This window comes from Accipiter gentilis, chromosome 6 (genome assembly GCF_929443795.1).
Source record: "Accipiter gentilis chromosome 6, bAccGen1.1, whole genome shotgun sequence".
Classification (NCBI taxonomy): domain Eukaryota; kingdom Metazoa; phylum Chordata; class Aves; order Accipitriformes; family Accipitridae; genus Astur; species Astur gentilis.
The window spans coordinates 38,791,181-38,812,760 of NC_064885.1; the positions used below are offsets into that span (position 1 = coordinate 38,791,181).

The 21,580-nt window shown below is 48.9% G+C and overlaps 2 protein-coding genes across 7 annotated transcripts in view; one reads left to right on the top strand and one right to left on the bottom strand.

Moving 5' to 3' along the window:
* TNIK (TRAF2 and NCK interacting kinase) overlaps positions 1-21,580 on the top strand; it is a 169,551-nt gene that overhangs the window by 71,592 nt on the left and 76,379 nt on the right. For all 6 annotated transcript variants that reach the window (XM_049803969.1, XM_049803973.1, XM_049803970.1 and 3 more), the window contains exon 3: positions 19,579-19,635. In XM_049803969.1, coding sequence (XP_049659926.1) covers positions 19,579-19,635 — 57 coding nt within the window. The remainder of the gene's footprint in view (positions 1-19,578; positions 19,636-21,580) is intronic.
* The window catches only part of SKIL (SKI like proto-oncogene), a 237,469-nt gene continuing 235,439 nt past the window's right edge, over positions 19,551-21,580 (bottom strand). The window contains exon 8 of the transcript XR_007506445.1: positions 19,551-19,564. The gene's annotated coding sequence lies outside the window, so the exon portion shown is untranslated. The remainder of the gene's footprint in view (positions 19,565-21,580) is intronic.

A 21,580-nucleotide genomic window follows, 5' to 3' on the forward strand; every position in this document is an offset into this window, starting at 1 on the left:
TGTGTCCCAAGCAGGTGTAAGGAGCTTTTCCCAGTCTGCAAGTGCTGCTGAGACCTCTCATTCTTAACAACTGTCCTCCACAACCATGAAACCCAACTTCTCGTCAGCCTTTCCTGCTAGGGGCATCCTGGCTTGGCCATCATCCAGGTCAACGAAGTGGTGACTGATCTCTTCAGATGGCTCTACATCTACACCGAAGCAGTTTATCGTCTCTCTATTGCCATTTATCTTCAGGGTGGGTTTTATTTGGTGAGTCCCGTTTCTTTCTGGTCCAGCACATTAATGCTTTGAGATCCCAATGAGACAAGGAAAGATATTGGAACAGAAATTTTAGGGGGTGCGTGTGGGGTGAACAGGGACTAGATTTATTGAAATCTCTCGTTCTTCTTGATCTGAAAGGTACTGGGAACAGCAGCCTTCAGGGAATACTTCAGCTCATCTCTTTCAGAGATGGGTAGGAATTTGGAAATCTGGAGGAGGGAAACAAAATGTGAAGAGCTTAAAAACGAAGGAAAGAAGAAAGAAAGAGACTTGTACCACAGGTACCTAATCCAGTCCAGGGATTTGTGTTTCAGAAGTCTTGATGAAGGCTCATTCTTTTGTCAGAAATTACTCATTTTCCTTCTTTGTTTAAAGCGCTGGAGGCTCACGTCTTGTAGGCAGCACTGATGAATTGTGGCTTCTGCAATCATCTCCTGTGCAGTCACTGGTGCTGCTGGTATTGCCAGTGACTTCACTCCTCAGTCACATCACTGATGTGAGCATTAACCGCAATTACTCACTGGTAATTAACTAGCCAGAGTGGATTTGTAATGGCATTGCGGGCTCTCTGGAGTGAGCTTGGTTGGAGGCAACATCTTGAGAAGTTATGCTGGGGTCAGCATGCCTACCCGAGGGAAAGGCAGGAGCAGGGGGCTGGAAAGAATTAGGGCTGAATTAGGGGAAATGTCTCTCCTAGGTGTGCTTTTTCCCAGCTAAAAGTTTTCTCTCCGCACTTCCATGTTTCATTTGTGAGAATTCGTTTATGTGACTTTAAAATCCCCAAATAGTGGGAAGTGGAGGGAAGAGGTTTAAAGGGAAGACTGGTGAGTCTCAAGCCAAGTGTTGAGGAGCGCTTACATCTATCCTGGGGGGACTTTGAAAGCCATTTTGTTTAGGGATAGTGATGGTGGTACCACAGACATCTGCAGGGGAGGAGACTTCTACATGATCCATGAAGAAAGTGGCCCAAAACTTTGCAGGGGTGTTGATCTAATCTGTACTGACCTGAGAGCTGTCAGTCTGAGGAAGAGGTGTGAAGATCCAGTGCTTGGTAGGGTGGCTGGTCCCTGCATGCCACGTGCTTCCTCTTTGCTGTTGTCTCGATTTCCATCAAGAAACGCTTGATTGAGAAGTCTTCCTCCTGACGTCTTGCATCCTGAGGCTGATGACCTGAATGCAGACAAGTTGGGCATTGGGAGGGAACAAAAATGATCTGTCACGTTTGTTTTGTTTTCCGTGTCGTCTGCTGTCTAATCTTCCATTTTTGTTTGATTGGCTGAATGGCAGGTAGAATTCAGGGGTATGTGGGTCTTCTCTACCGTACCCCGAGCATGGATTCTCTCTTGCAAGTCTGATACTTGGACAACACTTAGGTCTGACTCTGTTCGGGCACAGCTCTGCAGTACTTGTAATATGACAGAAATCTACCTCTACCCATTTGCCTGCGCTGCACTTTGCATGTTAAAAACATGTATTCCTACTCAGCATGGACTCGTCTTTATGATACAAAATAAGCCTCTCTTGGAGGAGCTGTTTTGTTCAAGGGGATCTGCCTGTGCTTTTGCGAGGTGAGGGAAGGAACGTCTTTCATTTCTCATGAGGACCCAGGTTGTACAAGTGCACCCTGGAGAACGGGAGAAGGATGATCCGATGTAGAGACACGTCGAGAGGCTTAAGCTCACAGCCTCCCGGTGCCTTTGCTGTCAATGTCCTCTGCTTCTCACAGCACTGCTTCTGTTTAAGCAAATGCAGCCCTGGCATTTCATTACCCTCTTGGAGTCTCCCAGCTGCCTTCGACTGCCCAGGAGTCCCCGTCGGAGGTTCACCTCGTGCAGAAGACATCACTGTGAGGAGGACCAGGACGCACCATCTCTGCCTTATCTCAGCTCTTTGCCTCCATCGTTACTGAAACAACAACAACAACAAAAAAGAAGGGCCAGGCACATCTTGTAGCTCCCTCTGGGAAACGTGATGCCCATGGAAATATTAGAAATTAAGTCCTAGAGTGGTATTTCTGTGGCCAGTGCATCCTGCTGAGCTACAGCGGTGGGAGGGGTAAGAAATAGCAGGCAGTCTGACAAGTCAGTTTTCTGCTAGGAAGGAAAAGGGGCACATTACATTTATGATGGTATTTATACAGAAAACCAAGGAGTATCGATGGGCTTTATGTTATTTTCATGGGTATTTTAATGCTGGTTTTAAAGGCTGTATTGGGTTTGCATGGCAAGGCTCTGGTAGCAGGGGGTTACAGGGGTGGCTTCTGTGAGAAGCTGCTGGAAGCTTCCCCCATGTCCGACGGAGCCAATGCCAGCTGGCTCCGAGACAGACCAGCCGCTGGCCAAGGCCAAGTCCATCAGCAATATTGGTAGCGCCTCTGGGATAACAGATATAAGAAGGAAAAAAAGTTGCTGGGACACAGAAACTGCAGCTGGAGTGAGGAGTGAGAAGATGTGAGAGCCCCAGCCCTGCAGACCCCCAGGTCAGTGCAGAAGGAGGGGAGGAGATGCTCCAGGCGCCGGAGCAGAGATTCCCCAGCAGCCCGTGGGGAAGACCGCGGTGAGGCAGGCTGTCCCCCTGCAGCCCAGGGAGGTCCACGGGGGAGCAGATCTCCACCTGCAGCCCGGGGAGGAGCCCACGCTGGAGCAGGTTTTCTGGCAGGACTTGTGACCCCGTGGGGACCCACGCTGGAGCAGGCTGTGCCTGAAGGACTGCAGCCCATGGAAGGGACCCACGCTGGAGCAGTTTGTGCCTGAAGGACTGTAGCCCGGGGGAGGGACCCCACACTGGAGCAGGGGAAGAGTGAGGAGTCCTCCCCCTGAGGAGAAAGGAGCGGCAGAGACAACGTGTGATGAACTGACTGCAACCCCCATTCCCTGTGCCCCTGCGCTGCTGACGGGGAGGAGGTAGAGAATTGAGGAGTGAAGCTGTGCCTGGGAAGAAGGGCGGGGTGGGGAAGAGGTGTTTTAAGATGTGGTTTTATTTCTTATTACCCTACTCTGGTCAATTGGTAATAAATTAATTTTCCCCAAGTCAAGTCTGTTTTGCCTGTGGTGGTAATTGGTGAGTGATCTCTCCCTGTCCTTATCTCGACCCATGACTGTCGATATAATATAACCCATGTTATATTTTCTCTCCCCTATCCAGCTGAGGAGAGGGAGTGATATTGTGGCTTTGGTGGGCACCCGGCATCCAGCCAGGGTCAACCCACCACAAAGGCTAACAGCACAGTTCAGGTTCTGGTTGTTCTTAAAGGCACGCCAGTTTGGTTACAGCTGACATGGTGGCTTAGCGCCTGATGACCAGGGAGAGCACGTGGAAAACAATCTGCTGCCTTCTGCCAGGTAACACGCAGTGCACAGCACGAAAAACCTCTGCCTGCGAAGGGCTGGACCCCTGCTGCCAGCCCCAGGGGAGCGAGGATGTGGGGTGGCTCAGCGCTGCCCTTTGCTGCCCGGGGTGCTGCCGTCTCCTGCCCTCCCTCCTTCCCTTGGTGGTCCAGGAGGCTTCAACACTTCATTTCGGTGTGGTTCGCCCCCTGCCTCCTGGCTTCCCCTGGAGTAGATAATAGTAAATGAACGCCTTGGTTATGGGTTGGGTTGTGAAGAGGTGGCTCGGAGAAGAGAGGCTTTCCTTGGTCTCCTTATGGCAATGCTGCCTTTGACCTGTGTATTGGTTTTGTTTAGCAAGGTTTTGGTAGCGGGGGGGGGGGGGTTACAGGGGTGGCTTCTGTAAGAAGCTGCTGGAAGCTTCCCCTGTGTTCGAGAGAGAGCGAGCCCATACTAGCTGGCTCTAAGACGGACCCGCCGCCGGCCAAGGCCGAGCCAATCAGTGATAGTGGTAACGCCTCTGTGATAACATTTTCAAGAAGGAAAAAAAGTTGGGACGGGGAGAAACTGCCGCCGGAGTGAGGAGTGAGAACATGTAAGAGAAACAAGCCTGCGGACACCAAGGTCAGTGAAGAAGGAGGGGGAGGAGATGCTCCAGGCGCCGGAGCGAAGATTCCCCTGCAGCCCGTGGTGAAGACCACGGTGAGGCAGGCTGTCCCCCTGCAGTCCAGGGAGGTCCACGGTGGAGCAGATATCCACCTGTAGCCCGTGGAGGACCCCACGCCGGAGCAGGTGGGTTCCCGAAGGAGGCTGTGACCCCGTGGGAACCCCGCGCTGGAGCAGGCTCCTGGCAGGACCTGCGGATCTGTGGAGAGAGGAGCCCACGGAGCAGGTTTTCTGGCAGGACTTGTGACCCCGTGGGGGACCCGCGCTGGAGCAGTGTGCTCCTGAAGGACTGCACACCGTGGAATGGACCCATGCTGGAGCAGTTCGTGAAGAACTGCAGCCCGTGGGAATGGCCCACGTTGGAGGAGTTCGTGGAGGACTGTCTCCCGTGGGTGGGACCCCACGCTGGAGCAGGGGAAGAGTGTGATCAGCCCTCGTCCTGAGGAGGTGAAGCGGCAGAAAATAACGTGTGATGACCATAAACCCCATCCCCGTCCCCCTGTGCCGCTAGGGGGGCTTGGTGGTGAAATCCGGGAGGGTAGTTGTGCCCGGGAAGAACGGAGGGGTGGTGGGAAGGTGTTCTGAGATTTCATTTTACTTCTCATTACCTTGCTCTGGTTGATTTGTAATAAATTGAGTTAATTTTGCAAATTGAGTCTGTTTTGCCCGTGACGGTAATAGTGAATGATCTCTCCTGTCCTTATCTCGACCCGCGAGCCTTTTGTTATATTTTCTCTCCCCTATCCAGCTGAGGATGGGGGAGTGATAGAACGGCTTTGGTGGGCACCTGGTGTTGAGCCAGGGTCAACCCATCACAACCTGGTAGATGACCTCCTGTCATCTCCTGGTCTCTGCATCCCAGTCTGGGCTTGTCACTGCACACTGTGCCGGGGAGCGTGGGACGAGCGATGGATGGAGCCCTCGCATCTTCCTCAGCACCAGCCGCCTCCGTTCAAGTGGTGATGGTCAGGTGGAGGGTGAGGCCGTTGAGGAAAACAAATGAGATTCATACAAGGCAGCGTCTCGGCTGCTGTAAAGGATGGAGAAACTGGAGACGAGAGCCAGGTCCTCAGCAGTGGTTCGCTGGTGGGTTGCGAGGTGGTTCCCATCTCTTCTCATCTTTTGCAATTGGCTTGAGTTGATCTTGGGATGCCCTTGGGTTTGGGTAAGGACCCTGGAAACAAAGGTGCCCTGGATTCCCCCTCCCTAATCTCCTCTCTGCCTCCAGCTCGGTGTTTCTGATCCCTTCTGCAGGCAGGGACCCTTCCTCAGTGGTTTCTTTGGAGATGCTGAAGACCAGCAGGTCCTTGTGCCTAAATGGGAGGGAGCCAAGTCTCATGCATTCACCACGGCACTGGCAACCTCCCTGGGCCCGCGGCTGTTTGCGTTGAGGTTTTTAATCTGACCCTTGCCAGGTCCTGTGGGAAAATCCTTTCACGCTGTGACATGGCTTCTCCCATTAAAACCATTAGCGAAAACATCGTTCCCCTGTTTGCAGAGCCACCTCCTCCAGCCCTAGAGAGGGGTTCCGTCCTTTGCTCTCATGGGCTGCTCCTTTCCCCTCTGATGCCGCCCAGAAATTAGGTGATAACAACTTCATGTTGTCTTTTGCCCTTCGTGTTTAAGCAAACCTCCCCCTAATCTTCGATAAATGCTGGCAGCTCGCTGTGTGCCGTTAGGAAACAGTGCTCTGCTGGCGGAGCTGTCTGAGGCCAGGGCTGAAGCCTGCAGAAGCCTGAGTCATCTTGTAAAGAAGATCAGCTTTTAATTACAATTTCCAGTGCACTTTTTAAGCAGTCGTGTGGAAATGCTGTGTAGGAGCATTTGAATTACAAATGTAAAGAAATGGTGGGGTTTTTTATTTATTTTTTTTTTATTTTTTGTAAGTCTGCTGGGAAAATGAAAGCCCTCTCCTATAGAAAAAAAAAAAACCCTAAGAATTTTTAGAGCGCTGTTGTTTGAAGGTGCAAATCAGGGCCCTAATGCAGAGTATGGCTGCGTGAGGAACAACTTTTGTTCTCAAACTTGCTTCTACGTCTAGGCAAGGCTTTGGAGGCTTTTTGCAATACAGCATCAAGCATTGCATCATCTTTATGGGGTAGCTGCGGTATTACTTTACCCCTTTTATTGGGGGACAAACTTGAGCGGCAAAGAGTGCGGTCTCTCGCCCAAGGTCGAGTGCAGTTGGTGAGAATCCAGGAATAGCGCCCAGCTGCTTGGCTCGGCCTTGGCCCCGCTTCCCGGGAAATCGGCCCACGCCACACATCACTGGCTGCGCTTTCCCTCCTTCCTTGGAGTTTAAGACTCCGTGGTGTACTTAAAAATCAACATTAACTTAATCAAGGATCTAATATAAAGGGAATTTATACATCCTGTTAAGTGTATTAAAACTTACCCCCAGCTGTGGGGGTTCGAAGGAGCAGGCAAATTGGCAGGTTGGGTTTTTTTCCTCTGGAAAAATACGGGGAGGTGCTCTGCTCCTGTGCATCGGTGGACTTTTATGTAGCACCTTTGCCTGCTCTGTTACGGATGCCCAGACCCTGAATACCAAGCAGCAAAGCCAAACTGCGGTTTTGTCCTGCAGCCAGCTCTCACTGCTGGGAAAGATCTTGAATTCTTAATATGAATCTGCCTGTAACATGTTGGCGGCTTTTAGTGCTTAGCAAGCATTGAACCTGCTGGGAAAGGGTTAAAAGCCTGCGGTGGCCCCGGAGGGGTGGCACGTTGTCCTGGCCATAGGGGAGTGGGTGGCCTGAGGTGCCTTTAGGTAGGAGAAGGAAGCAGCCGGTCCAGAGGGATGCTTATAAAGCAGTAGCTTCTCATTTTTTTTCTCTTGGTACAGCTGCAATTGCAGGTTCGCGGTGTGATTCGATGCAGCACCTGGCCTTGGGTCCTTCCTGACGTGCCTACAGCATGGCATAGTCCGTGTGAGGTTTGGATTAGCTGTGGATGAGGTTTCACGCCGAGCCTTTCAGATTTCCACTAAGATCTTTATCCAGTGGAATAAAAGGCGATCACCCCCTGCCCATATGTGTTCTCCCTGCAAAGCTGCAGGCAGCCTCCGAGCTGCCCACGTTCCGGCAGGCGCCCTGCCTGCAGGCAGCTTTTTGGGCTGCTTTGAGAGCTTTTTTGTCTGCTTTGTTTTACTTTGCAAATAACAGCGAGTAAAATCGATAGCCTTCAGACGGTTCCTTTAAACTGTACAGCATCGATTTGTGTCTATACATGTTATTTCTCTGTAAATAGGACCCTTAGTGGCTAGATAGCCCTCCTGCATTGATAAGCGCGTCGGGCAGTGGCTGCAGTCCCTTAATTACCAAATAGCGACGTGCTGCATCGGTACTGGGCTCGTCCCTCGTGTCCATGAGGTAGCGGGGACACTCGGTCCTTTCTGGCCTCCTCCCACTTGTTCCTGAGCTGTGTTGTTTCCATGCAATCCTTGGTACCGGCTTAACCTTCCCCTGCTAATCCCAAGTCCTCCTCCTCTCCTGCCTGCTCTCAAATCTCTGGCTAAAGCCCCTGCCTTGGCTGTGCTGCCTGCTGCAAGGCTGGATGGGGATCGTGTGCGGAGCTTTTTTGGGGGGAGCTTTTGCTTTGTGGGATCTTTTAGGGCTCCCTCCTTTCCTAGAGGAGCCCTCGCACCCATTTTGCAGAGAAATGAGGACCACTGCGTTGTCGTCGGGTGCGGCGAGGTCCATTTTGCAGGTCTGTCGGGGAAGGCAGGGAAAGGCAGTGATCTGGCTGCTTTATTTCTTAGTAGAAAAGCTTTGCCTAGCCAGTGCAAGGGTACGAAATTCCTGCTTGAGAGGGGAGGCTTGGAAATTGAGAAGCTATAAAAGCAATGCAATTTAATCTGCTGATCAACTTTGATCCTAACCTGCAGGGTTGGCTTAGAAGGTGAGCCACAGTGGGGCTGTTCAGCAGCAGAGTCGGAAATCGCATCTTTATCCCAGACAAAGCAGTGAATGCACGTGTGACATACATAAAGCAAATACAAGGATAAAGGGTCTACATGTCATTTCTCGGGCTCCCTTTTCCAATAAGTGGTCCTAGAAATTTGCTACCCAGTGCCTGACTTGCTTAAAGCAGCAGACAACATGAAAGTCTTGATGTAGCCCTGTACAGCTGAATTAGTGTGTATATCACATAGTATTGCTCTAGGCATGGCTGGGTCTTTTAAATCAGTAGAACATGGGCACTGCAAAATGTTTATTGGCTACTGACAGTAAGAGACTTGGAGTAGGATAGGATGGACAGTAAGTTGTCAAGGCTGCTCAGGGCAGCCAAAAATCCTGGAGGCAACTCTGGATAAAAGAGAGTGTAATGCCCATCTGCCTTCAAGCATATGAGGTCTAAAATTGATATTTGAGCTGACATAGATAGAAACGTGCAGCACAGGGTCTGCAGTATCTTGAGTTACAAAGTCATTGGGCTCCGGGGAGCACCTCAGTCCTCCGTAGCACTAGATGTGGGGTTACTTATGTCATTCTTATACTTATTTTCCTAATGCTAAGACCTGAGTCACCCAAGAGATGAACGTGAAAGCTTCTGGCAGTTGTCGCATTTTATCCTATGCCCCATGAAACGTAAGTACCTTTATTGGCTTGCTCTTGTTATTTCTACCACTCTGAGACAGGGACTTGGGAGTCTTGCTTATGATTGATGAGGAATGAAGCCTGAATGTACAAATTGGCTCAGATGCCAGTCAGCCTTGCCAAATGGTCGGGAGTCAAGGTGGTTAGACCTGAACTGATCCAAGTGTTAGCAGGACTGGAGAGGTTCAGAGAGTGAGGCGGTGGAAGGGTTGTAAGGATGGCTTGCTTAGAAATTGGTTCAAGGTAACTGGACAAATATCCTGGCTACTGCTCTGCAGGTTCAGCCATTACCAGCAACGGGACTAGACATCAGAAGTTCAGCCCAAATTTCTCCTGGATTTGGGGCGTTAGGGTTGGTGCACAGAAGAACTCGGTGGGTTTGTGTTCAGGCTCCTTTCTGCGAGCTGGGTGCTGTGGGTGAAAGAGGTGAGAGCCCTCTTTAAGTGCCTTGATAACCACTGCTGAAGTGCCTGGTTATCAGATCTGGAGAGATCCAAGGTGGGACCCCGGGAGCTCATCCTGGGTCATCATGTCTGCAGAGAAACATAGGGCCATGGGGGGATGTGGGCATCCACAGCTGTACCATGCTGGGACCTGAGATAAAAGAAATATTGCCCTGCAGTTACATGGAGAAACAGGGACGGGAAAAACTCGGGCTGGGAAAGCAGGCTGGGCTGCACAGTCAGCTTGGGTAATTCATGTAGATGGGGACACGGTCGTTTTATGCCATTGGCAATTTGATGAAATGCAATGGAAGCCCTTCGTGGAAAACCATTGACAGCCATAGAGGTAAATTTCCTGGATTAAACAGTCAGGAAATCACCAAGAATAGATTTGGGTTTTCCTTCATACTCAGTTTTCCTTACACAGAGACAAAAAAAACATAAAAATTCTTGTTCAGCTTTACATAACGGATACCTCTGTGTTACCTGGCTCCCTTGTGGCTGCCTCCTGCCACCAGTGCCATCCGTCCCTGCTGCCAGGGAGGGTGCTGAGCACTCAGGTTCACGGGAGGTGGTTCTCTCCGCTGTTTGTTGGTTGAACAACCACCTTGCACTTTACGTGCCACCTCCAAAATTGGATCTTGCTACTATGAAACTAGAGCCGAAGTCAAGCAGATGGCACTGAAGAGGTGTTTCAAGAAATCACATTTCCATCAGTGTGTGTAGTGTTTTTTCCGCAAGGGCCGTTTTTTTAACTCAGCTGCAGTTTGCAAGACAGTTACTGATTTGGGGCATGGATTAAAGAGCAAGTGAAACTTCCTGTATTGAAATGCAGCTGTTCAATCCGTGGCACAGATAAATGGGGTACCAAAAGCCTGAGGAGACTGAGGGGTACCTACGTCTGTCCAGTCTTCTGGGATGAATTGCCACGGGAGGTGGCAGCACGCATTTGCAGGTATTAAGCCCTCTGTGCCCTGCAGCAGGGACCGCGTTCAGAGCAATCTGTTTTGAAAGTACCGTTTTTTCTACAAATACAGAAGAAACAGCAGCAGCCCTGCAAAAGCACATTGTGTGGTGGAGACCTTGCTGGTGCCCCGGAGCTCTGGACACAGCAGCTCGCTCTCATCCTGAAGCGTATAGTCTGAGGTCAGGAGCAGCCCCAGTAATTACAGGGAAGGGCTTAGAGAGCTCCCTGGTGTCCTGGGACATCCATTCCTGTATCCTGCTCAGGGTCAGCTTCACCTCAGATGGGAACTGGTGCCCTGAAGCTGGTGGGCTCATCCCGGAGTTTGGGTTTGAACGCAGAAACCAGTGTGGTTGTGGCCACGATAAAGCCAAGGTGCCCCGGGACCATGCAGAAATGGTTGGCTATGGGGCAAACTGGGTTGCATATAGCAAAAGGACACGGAAATCGGGGTCTGCCTGGTGTTTGCAGATGCGAAATCTCCCTGCTGCAGTCCAGACCTGGCCAGGTTTGTGGTGGTCTCCTGCTACGTGTCAAGCAGCAAGGGTCTGGAGGAAGGTGTCAGCTGGAGGGATAGCCTGGCCCATCGGAGGAAGCTGTGTCTTTTTTGGGCCACCCTCGAGAGCCAAGCATCTCCCTTTCGAGGACTGGGTGGTCCTGGCCCACGTGGGCAGCGCCGTTCCCTCCGTGGCTCCGTGCTTCCGGCTTGGAAGGAGCAACCTGGTGTTGCTCCTGGAGACGCGGCCCGTGTGAAAGGGTGCCTTGTGGGTCTCCTAAACGGAGATTTAATTTTAGTTATGAATACTGCAGTGTTGAATAGGCAGTGATGTGAAACAGAAGAACAGTGGGGGTGTTAAAGGGTGGTAATAACATGGCTGTCATGAACTAATGTTATTGGGAACAGACTGTACTGCCTTCTTTTAGCTGCAAAAACGTGTGCTTGCGGAGAAGCAGAGGAACCGGGGGGCAAAGGGAGGACGGGCTGGGGGGGGGGGGGGAAGGAGCACCCCCAGGGACCGGCCGCTGCCCTCCCTGCCCTGGGGGGATGCGGGCGATGGGCTCTGCTCCCCTTGGCAGAGCATCGTGGGGATTGCCCCTGTGCTGGGAGCTGTCGTGTCGGATCTGGGCGTGCTGGGGGTGCCGGAGCAAAGAGCAAAGCTCGCGCAGGGCCTTGGGAAAGTTGCAAGGGGTCCAGCGGTAACCGGTGGCATCTCCATCCTCTTCCATCCTGCTGCTGCTCCTTTGAATCCTACTGCTTGCAGCGTGGGACCAGCTCTGGGAATATTTTCCTAAGGTGCTGTTTGTCTGTCTTTTTTTTATACATTGCTCTTTGTCAGGATCATCTCTCTTTGGTGCCTCAGGTTTCCGTAGGCTGCTCCTTGAACCCACTTTTGGTGTATTTGCTATCAGTTGTTGATCTCTGTCTCTGCTCCATGCTGTTATGCTCAGTCCACTCATCTTCCAGCCTAGACCTGCTCTTGTTGAGGCTTTGACCTCCTTTTAGGAGAGCGGTGTTGGTTCCTGTGTCCTGGCAAAGCCCCACCAAATGCAGAAACATCTTGAAATCTGGTCTGCCACAAGATTTACTGTGACCGTGAAGCACAGCTCGTCAAAACCTACAGCTTCAAATGCTTGTGGACAAAATCTGTGCACAGTCCTTGCTGTGAGTGTGGAGCAGATACGCAACCCCCCATTGCCAGTTTAAGTGGTGGTAATGCTGCGGAGAAGGGGAAAGTGCTTTCTAACCCATGGTTTTCCCTGGGTAGGAATTAGAAAGGGTGCAAGCCACATCTAGAGGAACTGTCTACAGAAACTTCTGGAAGAATTTGGGATCTCTGATGCTGTTTTAAGACCTCTTGGGCTGATGGTTTTATCTATGGAAGAGGGAAACCTCTCAGTTCTTCCTGAGCTGGAAGAGGGCTGGTGTCTGCAACCTCCTTTGAACTACAAGAGGGATAGGGGACGGCATAAGTGGTGTAAAGGATGTGTTTCCCTTATATACATAAAGGAATATAAGATTATAGTCTTGCTCACCTGTATAATATAGTGCATGTTATTTCTGGAGATGAATAATATGCTAATTTAACAATTTAGCTTGTTAATCTAATAATCCTGCCTTCTTTACTTAACGTCAGACCTATTGTGGAGCTGCAGTAATGGAATTGCAGCTCTCCCAGCTGCACGGCCCTGATCAGAGCTTGGATTGATACAGAGGATTAGAAATACTTCAGTCCAAAGGTCAGCTTTGTTCGGTCAACACAGAGCATTAGCTTGGCCCTGTGCAATTAGACGTCTGTGCTGGGAGAGGATTTATGCCTTTCCAAGGGGAAGCTCTGGTTGTTCAGTCCAAACTGAAGTATTAATAAAAATGCCCAGCTGAGGAGAACAAAAAAAACCCCCCAAATCCACTTTATTTTTGTTTCTCTTTTGAGTTTTTTTGAATGTTTTCCAGGATTTTCCTTTTTAAAATGTTAGAAAAGATGACAGATGTAAGGGAGGATTGACTATGAGTGAAATTTGTGCTTGTCCTGCTTAGCGAAGGTCTTCTGCTCTCCAAAAGCAGCCCAAGGGGTAGCAGCAGGTTGGCCAGACGTAAAGAGCCGTGCTTGAGTGAGCAACCAGCTTTCTGCAGGAGAGCTCAGGAGAACAGAGGAGCTCTGGAAACATCATCTGGCCAGCAAATGAGATGTCGAACATTGGATGCACCTTTTTATCTTTTTCCTAGATTTTTCCATTTCTGGTGTCAAAGCATTGGAGTTTCAGGCATGCTGTATATATGGGAGGATGCTGTTTGCAGAGAGTGTGTTGAAGCCTGGGGGGAAGAGAGGGTGTTTTAGGTAGCCCCAGAAGCAGGTGGAGTTTGCTCTAAGTGGAAAGAAACTGCATCAAGTCAGTCGTGTCCTTTAGTGCCCTGGGGCAGCGGGAACACTCTGAAGGTCTCACAAAGCTGTTTGTGAACCCAAGAAATGGTAGAGAGGTGGAAATGTGTGCCATTGGAGGGAGATGTACTGCTGTCATCGTGGTCATGCTATTTCTCTCAAAAAGGGCAGGACAAGCTCCCGCTGCAAAGGGCAGAGGTTTTGCTGCAGTGTTTGGCTGAAAGGCAGTGAGATGGGGTTGAGTCCCTGGCCAGGGTGAGGACCCGGTCCCCAGTCTGCAGGGTTGTCCTGAGTCCCCACTGGCTTGAAATCTCCCTGCCAGTATCTGGGGTCGAGTGCAGGCAGGAACTATAAGGTTTGGCTCATGATTGATCTGTTTTAATCAAACTGATATTTTACTCTTTGTTAAAATAAACTTTTTCCCCATCCTGTGGTATGACTCACTTTTTCTTATGCTGACCTGATATTTAGAGTATCTGATGTTTTAATTACCTTCTCGGAGACATGGATTTATTTTAGATACGTTTGCGGAGATGTGTAAACCAAGCAAACCTAGAGCACATCATTTATAAAACCGCTTCTTTCGGAGACTGCTGAATTTTCACGCTAGGATGAGCCTGGTTTTCCATCAGTAAGTATTTTAGCTCCTTAAACTAGTTGGAGGGGGGTTTTTTTGGCACCCTTGAGATTGTTTTCAATGGCAAATGAAGTATATAAACGTGCCTATACTCTGTAAAAGCCGAGAACAAATCACACCAGGTGCTATAAAATGGTCTAATTTACTGCAGGATGGCAGTTCGGATGCACAGCTCCTGTTGGAAGGCAAAGTTCCTTCTCCCAGGAAAAATTGGATGCAATTTTCAGTGTGTTAGTGCTGAAATGCCTTCATGCTTAGCTTCAACTTGGACGGAGTCCCTGAATTGCCTCGAACTAGGGGAAAAAAAGGAATTGGCAGGACCCGGACCAGGGACCTGCGTGAAGTTCTGGCCCATCCCAGGAGAGCTCCACTGCAGAAGGTCTGGGATGCAGAAACAGAGTCCGGAGATGAGACTCACCAGTGAACACCTTGACGGTGTGCCTGCAGAAGTAGAGCTTGACAAAGAGTTTGTTGTAAGTAGCACACATCAGAAATTATAATGTTAACGTAGAAAACTGAACTGATGATTTCTCATCTGGCAAAATCTCTGGTGTCCCACGCCGGTCCCGTTGTAGGAAGAATATGTGCGTGCTGAATTTGGTGGTGTGGAGGATGTGCTGTCTAATGGCGCGGTTTAAAGGCAGGAGCTGGCCAGTAGAAAGGGCAGTTGTTGGGTTGCTGGCATCAGCTTGGTATTTTAACTGCAACAAAAATGTAATGGAAGAAGATTAGTTGGGAGGCTTCTGTCCTGCCACAGTGGGAATATTCGGACTTTTATGAGACTTTTTGTTATTTGTCTCAATGCACTGAGACCTCTGCATGAAACGGAGTGTTTCTTGGGTTATACTTTCTCAGCGGTGAGGGGTGGTATTGTGGTCTGGTCCCAGCAAGGCTGTTCGTGTCAATATTTCTGCAGTGCCTTGCAAGAGCACCCTAATCCCACATATTTACATGTTACATGACTAGGGCATTGCAAAATGTCTGGATCCCAAGTGTTTTGCTTTAAAGTATCAGACGTACAACAGGGTTACTCCATTAAATGCCTGCTGTGGGGATTATGTATGCATGGGGGGTTGGAGGCTGAGTGCCTTGACTGGGAGGTTTAAGAGACAATGCTCTGCCCAGCTGAAGAAAATGGGAGCTCTGCCTTTCTCAAGAGATTGACAATTCTGGTTGTGTCCCACTGGTTGCAGCAGGTGGTGGGTCATGTATTTTGTTGAATGAATAGGAGCAGAGAGCAGAAGTTAAGTAAATATGGTGGGATACATTTCTGGGTACAGAAATGGCAGGTTTTGCTTAAAGGTGAAATCCATGCTTGTGCAAGCAAAATTTCAAAAAGCAACAATCAATCATCTTCTTTCTGTCCTTAAAATATGGACTTGAATTTTGGGCCAGGATATGCAGGTTTTGTGTACAAAGGCTGATATTGAGGCCAGGGTTTGTTTATTTAGTAAATATAATGCCTGAATGCATCAATTGATGTGAAAAGTGTTTACCAATGTTCCCATCGGGTGCTGGTCCATTATGCTTTATGGAGTGTGAGGACCACAACCTTTGAAGAAAAAACTTGTGGTGCCTGCTTCATTTGCAGAAATTAGTCTTAATACTTGACATTATCAAGTTAGTGATAGTTGATATAACATTTTGAGAGTAATTAGGAGCATGAATTTATGCTCAGATGGATGTTTAATTAAAAACCATGGCAGCTTTGAAGTTCACGCTTCAATAATCTTGAGGCTGAAATGTGGGTTTATACCCAAGTGAACCTTGTCAGCAAATCTGGAAAGGGGAAAAACGCTTTAGTATCTCTGATTTCCTCCTATTTGTTTTATGCCGTCGCAGCCATCACAGCGTCTGTAACAGTGCCCAATTTATGAAGATGGAAGCAGATGGAGCAGTTCAGCCAGGACATCACGTAGCCAGACGCAAAACCTGCTTCAGGGAAAGGAGCAGGGAGATGTTGGAGGATATTTGTGTATTTGAGACCTCCGGGAGCCCAGGTGATGCTGGCAGTGGTCCTTCAAACCTTGCGGTGCTTATTGTGAACAGCCAACATGGGGCAATGAAAGTGCGTCCTGGAGATCTCTTCTCCTTCCTCTCCTTCAACTTCTGGGGGGTTCAATCGCTGCCCTGCGTGAGCGGGGAGGGAGACGTGGGTAAATCCATGCTTATGTCCAAAGCAAAGGTGATGCCGTGCAGGAGTTTGAGCCCTGCATCAGGATGGGGCTGGTGGTGGGATGGCGGGGTGTCGTGGCAGCTTGGGCTTTGGGAGGATGCCGGTCCTCTTGCATCTCTCGCTCTTATGTACGAGCAGCTGGAAGCGGCTCACCCGCCATCAACAAGCGGAAAAATCCTGAACAATGCCAGGAGACAAAGAAGGCGAGAAGACAGAATGTTACAGATTGCTAAAGAGCAGATCAGCTCCTTTTCCGCAGGCAGACAACCGAGGGCTGTTGACGTAGATTATTAAGCAGGTGGGAGGTGAGGAGGGTGCGGGGGGCAAGGGTGGCTGCCGTGATTGCTGCTCCCCTTCAGCTTCCTTTGGTCCTGTTGCCAAAAATGATGTTGTTGGTGTGGTCTGAAGGCTCAGAGGTGACTGCTTTATCCTGGAAGGGTTTGACCTCCTGAAGGCTTTGCCTCTGGGTAGCTGCACCCTCTCCAGCATCCCCAGGGTGAGCTCCCAAGCACAGGGGCACCAAAAAGGAGGAATTTTGAAAAAGCAGAGAATTTCTGTTGAAATTCTGTGTAGGCACTTGCAGTCTTACCTGTTCTGACTCACATCTTTGCTGTTGGGGGAACAGAGGCCACCCCAGGAGCAGGAATTGGGCTCCGTTGTTTTGCGTTTTTTTTGTGGAGGCCTCTGCTCTGGCAGTGGTTTAAGGGAAAAAGCCAACAAGTTTTGATGTGTGGAGGACATGCAGGAGGTAAAAGCATATTGCAACAGGGGCTTTCTGGCACTTTTCTTGGTCTCGCTACCCCAATCCCCATTTGTAGCTTCTTAACAGCGGTTCAGGGTGCACACTGGAGAATTTAGCACTCGCCACGCATTAATTAACAATTTCACCTTGCTTTGGCTTTGGCAGAAAAGGCTCCACTGCCTGGTCCAGCTGGATACTTTGGAAAGGCTGCCGGGGCATGGGTGCTTACTGCTGCGTGGCCGATGTGCAGGAGGTGGTTGGTGGCTAATGTCATCGACAGGGCTTGTTGCTGCTGTGACATCTTTTAATGTGTGCAGGTCAGATGCTAATTTTATTGCTGTATTGTATCTATCACTTTCAGCTCTCAGTGTCTCTCTCTAACCTGCCTGTATCAGTATTGTAAACCCAAGAACGCCTGCAGTAGGGTGAAAATCAACTGTTTTTCCTAAACTGTATATGATGGTTTCACTGCAAGTATCAATGCTGAGCACTAGGTATGTTCAATTAAAAGGGACAGTTAACTGGTGAGGAAACGCCTAATTTCCCTGGATGGAGGTTGAAATCTGCTGGGATGAAGCTCAACAAACCATCGATGCAAGCAAACTATATGAAAAGCAAATCTTTGTTCTGAAGTTCCAAGGCTAAATACTTATTGGTTCTACTTTGCCCGATTTTTGCATGACTAAGTATCCCTCATGGCTTACATTAACATACATTTCAAAGCGGTTTATTTTGTTTTGGTAAATGTTCACGCAATATTAATATCTTACGTCCATCGGTAAATACTTGGGAGGTGTATGGGACAGTGGCAGATCCCTGCGAGAATGATGGTGTGGGCGTGCAGGGCTCCTTTTCCCCTTGGCCAGTATCGGAGGTAGGCAGCAGCATTCCACCGCAGCAAGACCGGGGCATTTTGTTAAAATACAAAATGAGGCGGTGATATGTCAAATGAAGGCGGGTATAACTAGCAAGTACATGGCTTGAAATGCCTTGTCTCCCTCCTCCATTTCATGGAGGATGCAGTGTGCCGTGGTTGTGTCCGAGCACATCCCCTGCTGGTGCTCTGCTGGCTTTAATTAAAGAGCTGGTATGCGGGGGGGCTTCCTGGCCAAGCAAACGAGGATGAATTTAGGAAGGGGAGGATTCATTTTTGCAGATCACGCTTTCTAAATAGATGGTGTCTAGCGACATGCCCCTCCTTTCCGACGGCCACATGCAGGGGATGCTTCAGCTGCAGCCTGGTGCTGCTGGGCTGCATTTTATTTTCTTATTTTGAATGTTGCACATTTTAAAATAAAGCTCTTTTTCCGTTGTTAGAACATGCGGTTGCTCAGGACATATAAATTGTGTTAATAAATGAGCGAGGAGCCCTGGTGGGTGAATTGGCTTCCTGGTGAAGTCATAAATTTGGAGAGGATGATGCCGCCTTGCTCTGCAGCCGGCGCGTGGGTTTGCTCCCCAGCACCGTGCCTGGAAACCCGAGGGGCTGGGGAGAGGTGCCCATGTCTGGTAATTTGGAGTTCTCACTGGAAGCGAGATGGTGTGAAAGACCATCTCTAACCTGCAGGAGGGCTGGGAAACCCGGGCACAAACCCCAGCTCATCAACAAGCACGCTGGTGGGGGGGTGCGGAGGAGCCTGAAATTAAGGAAAAGCTCGTATTTTTCCCTGTTTCTCCCATGCTGCAGCTTGACCCCTCTCAGCCTCTGCTCCTCGTTGTGTCCTTGATGCGTTAATTATCAATGCTGCAGGGCAGGAGCTGCCGTTCCCTGTGTGTCCTCCACGCCGTATCTCGTGTGATGGGGCCTTGGGCTGCTCCCATAGTAAGAAGTGACTGGGAAATAGGGATGTTTCCCTTTGCCTCCCAGCTTGCCTGCTGGAATCGGCGCCTGCTGGTTTTCCTGGAGAAGCAGCATCTTTTTTCTCTGACTCTGCCTTGTTTGTAAGCAGAGCACATGCCCTCAAATGGAGAAGGGGGAATAATTTGGTATGAGCAATTTTGGTACGATGTTGCGTGATCCATTTCTCGGCAGAGGAGGAAAGGCCGGGAATTGGCTTGCTTGATAGCAGTTGTGTTGATTTTAAGACCCCATCAACAGTTTGGGCTCTTATAGTTTTCCCCATCGCTTCCAGGCATTTTTCCATTAGGATTAATGTAGTCGAGCACTCTGCAACGAGCAGTTCATTGCAGTGATTTGCTGATTTTTCAACCGCTGAAAACCAAAGAGAGACCGTATGCGTCGAGAGGTTTCTCTTTCTGCCCTGGTTCTCGAGCATCTCCTCTAGATGCACACTCCCTGCTTGTGCCAGTGCTGAAGATAGCGTCGCTTCCACAGCCAAGAAGCAAATCTGATTTTAAAAAACCTCTCTAGCCTGTTAACCGAGGTTTTTGCACAATAAATAAATTAGCGGACAGAGCGTGGAATGGTGCCCTGCAGGCTAGGAGTTGCTGGTGTGTCCCCAGGTCCGTGAGAGCCGGGGCTCGGACACGAGGGGACCGAAGTCAGTGCCGTGTGGGTACCCCAGCCAGCACGTTTCCATCATTGCAGCTCCAGCAGACCATTTCCAGCCGAGTCATGCTCCGTGCTCCGGAGAGGCCCCGAGCTGGTTTTTTTGCATGGCTGAGCGTTAAAGGATATTTCCAGCACTTGTTTGCCAGGAAAATACAGCACTGAAGGCCCTTTACTAATTAATTGTAATGGCAGGAGGAATGGGAGAGAATTGCTTTCCCATCATGGCTGCTGTGAAGATGCTCTTGAAAAAGCAAAAAAAAAAAAAAAAAAAGTGCAGATGCTGCCAGGACAAGGAGATTGTTTAAGGATGTCGTTCACCACGAGGAAAACATTGCCACCGAGCAAAACCAAACAAACTTCTCCCTTTTCTTTTGCAGGGTCGTCATGTTAAAACAGGCCAGCTTGCTGCGATTAAGGTTATGGACGTCACCGGGGTAATGTATCCTCCTCCTTCTGCATCCTTAAATTCCAGATAAGAGGGGAAAGGGGATGGGGTGTGATAACGTGTGGGGCTTGGTGGAAGGCTTGTGTTCCTGGGAAGCAAATCCCCTTTGCCTTAATGTGAAATGTGCCATTAAGAGATTTTGGTTTTAATAAATGTGTGAGAAAAAGATATTCTGGAAGAGTTTTGGAGATTAAGTAATTTTGTGCTAAAACAAAGCAGCATCCAGTTCCAGCAGTGGCTCTTTTGAATGCCTTAATAAAATCTGAACAAAACTGTAGCAACAGGATCGTGTATTCACAACACATTTCATTTTCTCCAAATCCATGGTTTTTACCAAAAAGCTTTTTTTCACCAAAACTATGTGCAGGTATTGTTACGAATGACTTTACTAGGCAAGTTAAATTACGCCTGTGCATCCTACTGATAAGGAGGAAAAAATGCACGACCGTGGTCTCAGAAAGATGGCTCTTTTGAAACTTGTATCAGACTAAGTGAACCAAGAATTTACAAGTTATTAAATGAATAAAAAGGATTTAGGGGAAAGAATGGTTTCACTATTTCCCACTGGCCACAAAAGAAAAAACAAGTGGAATTGCTATGATCCCTAAAAACCTAAACATGCATTTAGGAGGATGACATGAAAGTGGTTTTTCTGGAATAAATTTTTTTTTTAAAGTAAGTGCAGTATTATACCTCCCAAAGTTCCTGCCTACATAAACAATGCCAGGGTTGTGAGTAAGAATGTGTTTTGTTGTGTTTTGCCATTTCTTTACTGGAATAGCACATTTCAAAATTTAGGACTCGATCCCAATCTACCCACCTTATTTTTTGAATTAATGTTTTTAATTAGCTTTCAGGAGTTCAGCACATACAGAATTGACTCACTGTGGAAGCAGTCAGCTGGCCTCAGGATTATGTTTTGAAATACCTTAGATGTTGTGGTGTGGTATTAATGTCTACAGGACCTTCATCCAGGTTCTTTTTTGTGCTATCAGGTGAAATGATGCGTGGAAATAAGTCCATAAATGTGAATGAGATTTGTTTCTGTTTACTTGCAATATTTGCAAGTGCCGTTTATCTAGTTCTTGTGGGAAGCAGGCTCTAAGGGAATGGGCAGACCCACCAAATATAACCCCTTGACATAAATAGCAATGAAATTCCCATGGGATGAAGTCTGAAGTTACAACAAATTTAAGCTGAGAAATCAGAATATTACTCTGAGGCCAAACAGGGGCTTAAATTTGAGTCCACACTTAGTTCGGTGGTTTTAAAATACCATTACTTCCAAGCAAAGATGTTGGAGAAGAGTAGCCCAAATCTTATCCTGCCCGATAACTAATATTTTCAGTCACGTCTTTAAGTAGATGTCCCCGGTCTAAACCATTACCTTCCAAAGCAGAGTCTCACATCTCTGAACGTCCACGGTAGTAAATGAGATATTTGGCGTGGGGTGTGTTGTTTGGGTATTTAATTATCTTCCCCTTAAGCTGCTTTTAGCCATATTAAAACGTGTCAGCTATTTCTCTTTTAATACATAATGCGCAAACCGTTAAAGTCGGTCCTCTAAAAAAACGCCCTAGCTGAACTTCTGCTCTCTTCTACTTCTTCTACCCCACTGGATACCCTGTGTGGTGGCTTCCCAGCCTTGGGTGACCCCAATATTGCGTGAGTGGAGAAGTAGCTCTCTGGCAGCGGTAGCGGGATCAGCCGAGGCGCAGAGGTGAGAGACCTGTGTGTCCTCTGAAGGGATGCCACCGGCCCGTAGTCACCACCAGTCCCTGACGACAACGTGTCTTTCGGAAGCCTGCAGAGAACAGAACTAGTGGGATCATCCCAACTGTAGCCATCTGCAATTTCCTGAAGTTTTTGGAGTGTAAAGCCCACATGTTTTAAGTCAGCTCTCAGACAGTGCCTCAGCCCGACCACGTGCCTTG